At 36.0% G+C, this 9,530-nt stretch overlaps 1 protein-coding gene across 1 annotated transcript in view; it reads left to right on the plus strand.

The window, feature by feature from the left end:
- The window catches only part of CDK17 (cyclin dependent kinase 17), a 110,392-nt gene that overhangs the window by 65,935 nt on the left and 34,927 nt on the right, over positions 1 to 9,530 (plus strand). The window contains exons 3-5 of the mRNA XM_003405273.4: positions 1,925 to 2,089; positions 5,353 to 5,486; positions 5,627 to 5,752. Coding sequence (XP_003405321.1) covers positions 1,925 to 2,089; positions 5,353 to 5,486; positions 5,627 to 5,752 — 425 coding nt within the window. The remainder of the gene's footprint in view (positions 1 to 1,924; positions 2,090 to 5,352; positions 5,487 to 5,626; positions 5,753 to 9,530) is intronic.

The following is a 9,530-nucleotide window of genomic DNA, read 5'->3' on the forward strand; positions in this document are numbered from 1 at the left end:
CAGTCATTTCTGGAGGTAGCATATGATCAAAGACTGCTGATACTGAAGGTAGAAGTTGAGTTGTGCTGAAGACTTTGGCTAAAAACAAAGCCCCAAGAATTGACAGAATACTAATTGTGATGCTTCAACATATGGATGCAATGCTGTAAGCACTTACTGGCTTATGCCAAGAAATTTGGAAGGCAGCTACCTGGCCAGCCAACTAGAAGAGCTCCATATTCCAAAGAAATGCAATTAAACAGAATGTGGAAGTTATTTAATAATATCATTAATATCACGTGTTAGCAAAATTCTGCTGAAGATAATTCAAAAATGACTGCAGTCATATATTGACAGATAACTGCCAGAAGTTCAAGCCAGATTTAGAAGAGAACATGGAATGTGGGATATCATTGCTGATGTCAGATGGATCCTGGCTGAAAGCAAAGAATACCAGAAACATGTTTATCTGTGTTTTATTGACTGAAAAGAAGCTTTCTCAACTGTGTGGATCATAACAAATTATGGATAACATTACAAAGAATGGGAATACCAGAATACTTAATTGTGCTCATGTGGAACTTGTACGTGGATTGAGAGGCAATCATTCAAACAGAACAATGGGTTCCAAACTGGAAAAGATTGTGGCAGGGTTGTACCCTTTCACCTTACTTATTCCATCTGTGTACTGAATAAATAATCTCAGAAGTTTTACTGTGTGAGAAAGAACATGGCATTAGGATTAGAGGAAGACTCATTAACAGCCTGCAATATGCAGATGACACAACCTTGCTTGCTGAAAATGAAGACGACTTGAAGCACTTACTGATGAAGATCATCGTGTCCATCATTATGAATTAAACCCGACAAGAAGAAAATGGAAATCTTCTTAATCATTAAACAATATCATGATAAATGGAGGAAAAAATGAAGTTGTCAAGGATTTCATTCTGTTTGAATCAACAATCAATGCCCTTGGAAGCAGCAGGTAGGAAGTCCAATGACATATTGCATTGGGCAAATCTGCTGCAAAAGAACTCTTTAAGGTTTTAAAAAGCAGAGATGTCACTTTGGTGACTAAGGTGTGCCTGACCCAAGCCATGATATTTTCAGTCACCTCATATGCGTGCAAACGGTGGACAATGAAAAAGGAAAACAGAAGAAGAGTTGATGCATTTGAATTGTGGTGTTGTTAAAGAATATTGAATATACTGTGAACTGCCAAAAGAATGAACAAATTAGTCTTAGGAGAAATACAACCGGAATATTCCTTAGTAGTGAGAATGGTGAGACTTTGTCTTGCTTACTTTGGATGCGTCATCAGGAAAGACCCATAGCTAGAAAAGTACATCATGTTTGGTAAAATGTCTCTGCTTGGTTAAAGGTCTGTGATTTTTATATTGAAAGTCCCAAAGTAAATTTTAGAACCTCTGTTTTGATCAGTATTTAAGTACTTCTGTTTTATTCACTAATTGACATTCCTTTTTGAATGTCTAGCAAATAAACTCCTTCAGACTAGCACCATGTCTTTTATAGTATATAGCATGCTTCATCATGGTGATAGGTACATACTAGGCAGTCAATCAATGTAGGACTAGTATGGAAACAATCTTGAAGATAAAATAAACAGATGGATCAAATATCAGTGGGTTTTTATGAGTAGTTTTGTAATTATAAACCAAGCTTGATTATATAAGAAATGTATAATTTATTATACAACCTCAAATATAAAAACGCAATGTGTACTTATTTTCTGTAAGTATGTTCTCGTAGAAATCATTTTAATTCTAGTACTTTGCATACATAGTTGAAGAAATGAGGTTAAATATAAAGACTTGTATTATAACAGTTTGCTTTGTTCTCTGTTTCGCTTTCTTAATCCTTTTCATGTGATCCTGGATCTTGGGCCGTTAATGGAATGATACTTGGATACTGTGAACCACAGAACCTATTGTGAAGAATGGCAGGCCTCCAACGTCTCACAGTATGCATTCCTTCCTCCACCAGTACACAGGGTCTTTCAAGAAGCCCCCGTTGCGGAGACCACACAGCGTTATTGGAGGAAGCCTTGGCTCCTTCATGGCAATGCCCAGAAATGGAAGCAGATTAGGTAATTTGATTATTTAACTTTCTGATTGTAGTTCATGTATGTATTTAGGTTTTAGTTGTATAGAAGTCAGCCAACCTTGTTGCCCATTTTCTCTTCTCAGATAAAAATCAGATTGAAGATAGGGGCAAAAACAGAAAGAGGAAAGGTTCTAGAGAGACAGTAATGCTCACACTATAGAAAACTAATATTTGAAAACCTGTCCACCAGGAAGGAAACAAAAACACTAAAGAATTGGATGCCAGATTTCAAGATGAATGGCTCCTTGGGATGGTGTTTAACTTAAGGTCATACCTTAGTGACCTTTTAGATTGTCACAATGTTATAGCCCAGTGTAATAATTAGTATGTATCATTATCACCTGAGTTGTTACATCACTATGTCCTTTCAAGTATCCAGGAAAAATATGTATCAGCAAGTTTCTGTTTATTTCTGTGTTTTTTTTTTTTGGTAATATTTATTTCTGAAGTACCTGAGGGTTTTAGCCAGCTGCTTGCTTTATATGCTTACTCTTGCCATGGTAAATTATTTCCTCATACATTTCATTAATTTTAGAGTATGAGCTTATTTTTATTGAAATTTTACATATAGTAAACCTGTGTGGCCAGTATCCCTACAGATGAAACCTTACAGAAAGGTTTTCTTTTGTATACCTCTGCCAGTGGTGTACTGGAGCTGACTCACACTGGTTCATGAAATATGATTGTTAAACTTTCAGCAATTTTGTAGGCTGGTTATTAAATATAGCCATTATTAAAATTTTAATTATATAAGCATACAATTAAGTAAGTTAAATTAAAAGCAGAGGTAATAAATACTCAAAACTTATTTCCTAATTATTTCACTATCATCTATGCTTTTGAAGTTATTTCTATTGTATCCATGTATTCAAAATACTATGTAGTTGTGTTACTGCACATTTCTTCCCAACTACATGTTCAGTTGAAACCAACTTGATAACAGCTGGTTTGGTTTGCTGGGTTTTTTTGTTTTTTAACACCTTGTGTGATGTCATGGTGGTAGCTTGAAATCCCATAGAGGGAGTATTTATACCATGGAAATCAGAAAACACTACAGATTGGGCTTGACCTGACTACAGGGCTTAGCTACGGATCAGGGTTGATTGTCTAGACCAGGCGTTGGCAGACGTTTTCTAAAGGGCCACATAGTAAATGTTTTTGGCTTTGTGGGTCACATATGGTCTCTGTCACAATATCCTTCTTCTTTTATTCTATGATTCTTTAGAAATGCAAAAACCATTTTAGCCTTAGGGGTCATACAAAAAACAGTCTACATTTGCTGACCTTTGGTCTAGACTTGAGAAATTGATATTGAAAATGTTAGTAGTACATTAAAAGTGTGCATGCCTGTAGCTATTACATTGTGAATGGCACAAGAATTAAGCAAATAAATATTCTTTAGGCAAAAACTATTACTTGATTCAGGAGTTACTTACACCATTGACAAATAAGTGATACTCTGACATAAGCCTTCATGGTTTTACTTTTGTCTTAGTTGTTAACCGAAATGAAAATATCAACCAGTAGTCACTTCAGAACTATACTTGTTTTGATAATGACAGATGATTTCTTGGTTGAGTCAGATGGTACTCAAATATTTATTCATAGACTGAGATTAATAAGCTTCTTTTGTCGTCTTTGTGTGTTAGGGCAAACTTTTTTTTTTTTTTTTTAAACGGTCTGTTCTTTATTGAAAGTGTAGCACTTTGAGAGTCGTGCCTTTATATGGGAAGGTCTCATTTCTAATTCGGACACTCAAGGCTTTATCGCTTATACAAGTGCAGCAGCTAAACCCAGGCACCTTCCTACCAAGATCAGCACACCCTTCCAAGAAAGCGACAGGGTCAATTTAAGCATAACAGCTTTGGGTTTTCAGTTCTCTCTTTGTTTTCTGCTTCCTGGGGATTGCTGACACTTTCTTGCCGACTCAGCTATGCATTTAAAAGTATTATACAACTTTTCCTTGAGGAAGGAAGATTTTCAGATTTCACTAGAAATTGAAGGCATAGTTAAATTATCTTTAACATTGTAAAAATGTGACAAAAAAGAATACATGGCCTCAAATGTGTCTGATACCAAATTTTAACACATTAGGAATCAATCACCAACATACTGCCTTTTGCTAAGTTAATATTTGCTCAGATCTCAGCATAAACTTTTTCCAGACATCTCTGCTTAATTGCAGTATATCCTTAAATTACGTAGGAGCTGTTGAATACCATTACCATTTTCAGCTGTTTATCAGCATGAATAGGAATGTTCTCAATCTTGTGTCACTAAGACAACAAACAGCATGAAACAACGTGATGCTTTTTGAGGAGTGAATAATTGCATACAACATCTAGAGAGGGTAATGGCAAGAGATGTGTTTGAGATCCAGCATTTGTTTCTGGCATACTACTCTTGCTAGACAGGTTAAAGGTTGATTGACAGTTGCAAATACATGAACGGGTATACAAGAATACAAGTTTGTTTTTAATATTCTCCAGTGGAATTAGCCTCCCTTGTCTGTACTTCCCTTTAACTTTTATCTATATTAGAACGTATGCTATAACCCACTTTGTATTTTAATTTGAATGTGTTTTTGCCTCCAACAGATTTGGAGCATTTGGAGGTCAGAAAGTTGTTTTCGTTTCTGATACGAAGAAGATATTCAGTGTATAAATTTTGAATTTTTTTTTTTAACACTTTAGGTGAGAGGGGAAAAGCTACATTAGCAGCTTTTAAAAAGTTTTTAAAAAGACTATCCAAAGAACTAGCTTCACTTGGTATGTAGAGGCAATGACACATTATTTAATAGAAAGGATACTAAACTAAATTAGAAACAAAAGACCAGGTTTCTATTCCAGTTCTGCCTGTAAGCTCTGTGACCATTGCAAAATCATTTGACCTTTCAGAGTCTCATTTCCCAGATCTGGAAGATGAGAGAACTGACTAAATCCTCAAGTATTTTTTCTAGTCTATAATTTTATTACTCAACTCGATAGAATTGTTTGGTAGTTTTTCCCATAATTTTTTGTAATCTGAGTATGTGAAAGGATTCCCTACTAGTATTTTAAGATATATGAATTATGTTTTGATTTATTAACTGCACATCTGTGGCACCCAGAATGTAAAAAGCTTTTTTATGCTATGATTTTTTATGTCAGCTCTCCACCTCATAACCATAGTAATAATAAGCTATGTGATATCGTAGCATATACTGTATCTCTTTTAAAGTAAATGATGTTTCATTTCTTGTTACAGATATTGTTCATGAAAATTTAAAAATGGGGTCAGATGGTGAGAGTGACCAAGCTTCTGGGACATCATCCGATGAAGTGCAGTCCCCTACAGGTGTTTGTCTTAGAAATCGTATACATAGACGAATCTCAATGGAGGTAACCATTTTTAAAATATAAATACGCATGTGTGCGTGTTTGTGTACATAAACAAACGCACATACATATCAAATAGAGTAAATACCCATTTGAAATTTTTCATGAAGGCAAGTGACACTTGTTTATTTTTCCTTCTTTAGGATTTAAATAAGCGATTATCATTGCCTGCAGATATCAGAATACCTGATGGATATCTTGAAAAGTTTCAGATAAACAGCCCACCATTTGATCAACCAATGAGTCGACGGTCTCGTAGAGCTTCTTTAGTAAGTTTTCAGTCTTCTATGCTGCGCTCTCAGATCTGCTTGTTTGATTTTTCTGGGTGTTCTTGTTAGTTGCCATCAAGTCAATTTCAGGGTTCATGGCAACCCCAGGTGTGTAGAGTAGAACTGCTCCATAGGATTTTCAATGCTGTGACCATTCGGAAGCAGACTGGTAGGACTGTCTTCTGAGGTGCCTCTAGGTGGGTCCAAACCACCAGCCTTTTGGCTTGTAGTCGAGCACTTAACCTTTTGTGCCACCCAGGCAAATTAATTTTTATATTTAATTTTTGAGTAGGTAAATTATGTTATATTGCCTTCAAGATTTTATTATTTTTTCATCCTTCAGGGTTTAAAGATACATACTGGAATAGAATTGAAGCTATGTTATGTTTTTGTTTATGTTTCATTTTTGGTAAATTTTATGGATATATGCTAGATGTACAGAACCCACTTCCATGGAGTCAATCCTGACTCATAGTGACCCTATAGGACAAAGTAGAACTGCCCTGTAGTGTTCTAAGGAGCACCTGGGAAATTCTAACTGCCAACCTTTTGGTTAGCAGCCACTATGCCACCAGGGTTTCAAAAAAAACCTATTGCTGTCTAGTTGATTCCAACTCATAGCAACCCTGTAGGACAAAGTAGAACTACCCTATAGGGCTTCCCAGGGAACGGCTGGTGGATTCAAACTGCAGCCAAGCTCTTAACCACTGTACAAAAAAATACACAGACCATTGTTGTACAACTCAGTGAATTTTTGCAGCATTAACATATCTATGTAACCAGTACCCAGATGAATAAAAGAGCATTCCAAAAGTTCCAGAAGCTCCCTCCTGCCACCTTTCTGTTCACTTTCTACTCCCCACTTTCTCAACTGTAGCCATTATCCCTGCCTCTAATGGCATAGATTTAGTTTTACCCACATGTGTCATGATATTTGATTATATTATTTTCTTAGTATGTTTTAATATCTGCAAAGACTTTTTAAAATTCTCATCACATACATATTCTTATTTATTTTTTAAATGTTATGCTATACGTTTCTGATTATTCTTATTTAAACTTTTTGAACTTTATATAATCATGAATATATAAATATAATATTAAAATACATTTTATCCAAAGATATAAAAATGTATTTATACCAAGTGTGTGTGTGTGTGTGTGTGTATATAAAATGCAGTATGTATCCCAATATGCATGGAAGTATACAATACATATTTTTTTTGTGGTTGGCTTCTTTATCTCAGCATTATGCTGTGAGCTTTATACATGTTGTTGCATGTAGTTGTAGTTCAGTTGTTCTTATTGCTGTACAGCATTCCATTGTATATATACCTACTCCTCGTTTATTGACTGTCTCATTATTCAATATTTGACATTTATGACAACTTTGAAAAAATTCTCAGGTGGCGCCACTGATGGTCCAGGCCCCATGCGGGGCCACAACTGGGCCTGAGGTTCCCTCTAGGGGCTACCCCATATGATATACCAGAGGCCTTGGTGATGACTGGGCCACATGAGGGACAATGACTGAGCAGTCGGAGGATACCTTCTTTAGTTTGTCTGTGACATCCTGGTCCAGCCATGGAGGACCTGGGGCAATGGCAGGATGAGGCAAAATCACAAGTCAGCAGGGGGAGGCCAGGCAAGGGCTGAAAGGTGCCAGGGGAGGTTGGTGAAGGAAGATGGAAAGGGAGGGAGAGGAAAGGAGGCAGTGGGGCTGTGGGGGCCCCGCCCAAGGCAGGCAGCAGAGGTGGGTGGTGCGTAACACCTGACCACCACCACCACTACCACCCCCAACCCCAGTGGGCTCCACAGTGATAGGGAAGGCGCGGTGGAGAAGGAAGGCCCACCACACCATGCAAGTCCGGAGATGCACTGGGAGCACCCATTGGGTGGTGAGTGACGGGGGTGAGGGGTGGAGGAACACCGGCACTAAAGATGGGGCATGGCCTCCAACTCTCGCATAATGCCAATTTCATGTAATGACCTGGTCTTTGGAACCTAAGCATGTTGGTAAGTGAGGAGTGAGTGTACTTCACTTTATCCCTTCCCCTATTGATAGACTTGGGTTGTTTTCAGTTTTTGACTATTACCAAATAGTGAATCTATCACCATTCTTGTATGTCTTTTGGTTAACACATATAAGCATTTCTCTTGGGTATATACTTAGGAGTGCAATTGTTGGATCATATGGTATGCATATGTTCACCTTTCCTAGATACTGTCAAACAGTTTTCCAGAGTGGTTGTACCGATTTGCACTCCCACCCAGGACTGTATGGTAGTTCTTGTGTGTTGCCTTTTTTTTTTTTTTTTTAAACTTTTTTGATGAGTGCTTAATGGTATCTCATTGTGGCCTTATTTTACATTTCCCTGATGACTTAGGTGAAGCCTTTTTATACATTTATTGGCCATTTAGGTATTCTTCTTTGTGAAGTAACTGTTCAAAACTATTATCTATTTTCTATTGGGTTATCTGGCATTCTTATTTCTGATTTATAGAAATCTTTAAACATTCTAGATAAAGGTCTTTTATCATTTACATGTGTCATAAATACCTTTTTCCGGTATGTAGCAATTGACCCAGCACCATTTATTGAAAAGACAGCTTCTCCTCTTGCAGTGTCACTTTTGACATAAGTTTAGGTGATTTATGAGGCTCTCTTACGGGACTCTCTTCTTTCCATTGCTCAGTTTGTCCATGCTACACTTTCTTGTATTTTCTATAGCTTTATAATATTTATATGCTTATTTAAGTCCTCCGTTTTTTTCTTCTTTAAGATTTTCCTTTGGCTATTCTTGGCCCTTTACATTTCCATATAAATTTTAGATTTGGCCTGTCAGTTTCCATGAAAACACCTCCTGGATTTTGATTGGATTTGTATTTAACCAACTTATCAATATTGAGTCTTCAAATCAACCCTGCAGTTATTTTGATCTTTAATTTCTCTAAATGTTTTGTAGTTTTTAGTATAAAGGTTTGTGCATCTTTGTTGGAAATTTTCTGTTTCTTAATGTTATTTTAAATTATATCATTTTTAAATTTACTTTTTTAATACTAATATCTTAAATGTAATTTTTTTTTTGTAATGACTTGGTATTCAGCAATTTGTTATATTTGTATATTCTAATGGTTGTCTACAGGCTTTTTTTGATATTCTGTGAAAATAATCATGTTACATGCCAATTTTGGATTAGCATCTTGGAGTTTTGCATCTATATTAATAAAAAAAATTTTTTTTTTTTAGAGATTTTAAATAATGAATTAAATTTATAATTATAATCAGTGTTTTTAATAATGAATTCAGTTTCTTTAATATTGGATTATTCATATTTTCTTTTTTGTCTGTCAATTTTGAAAAGTGTGTTAATGTTACATAGCTAATAATTGGCATGGCTAGGATTAGAATTTAGAGCTGCCTCCGTATCTGTGCTTTTCTACTCCAAATGGACTCTGCTTCAAGGCTCTCATGTTCTAGTCAAAGATATATACCATAAATAAATACAGTGTGATGACAATAGCTAGAAGTACATGTGAAGTGCAGTGTAACAACAAGAGGTACTGAAAGTAAAATGTCTTTGCAAATAAAAGGCTTATGGAGGAGGTAGCACTTAAATTGCCCTTGAAGGATAGTAGGAATTTGTTAAACTGACAGTGCCTAGAAGGGTGTTCTAAGGAGAGGAAATGTGGTGTACTAAAACCCAGAGATATGATTATATATGTTTTGTTGAGGAAATTATAACTGATGTGAAAGGTAAATGTAGTATAATATAAA

Source organism: Loxodonta africana, chromosome 4 (genome assembly GCF_030014295.1).
Source record: "Loxodonta africana isolate mLoxAfr1 chromosome 4, mLoxAfr1.hap2, whole genome shotgun sequence".
In the NCBI taxonomy this organism is placed as follows: Eukaryota; Metazoa; Chordata; class Mammalia; order Proboscidea; family Elephantidae; genus Loxodonta; species Loxodonta africana.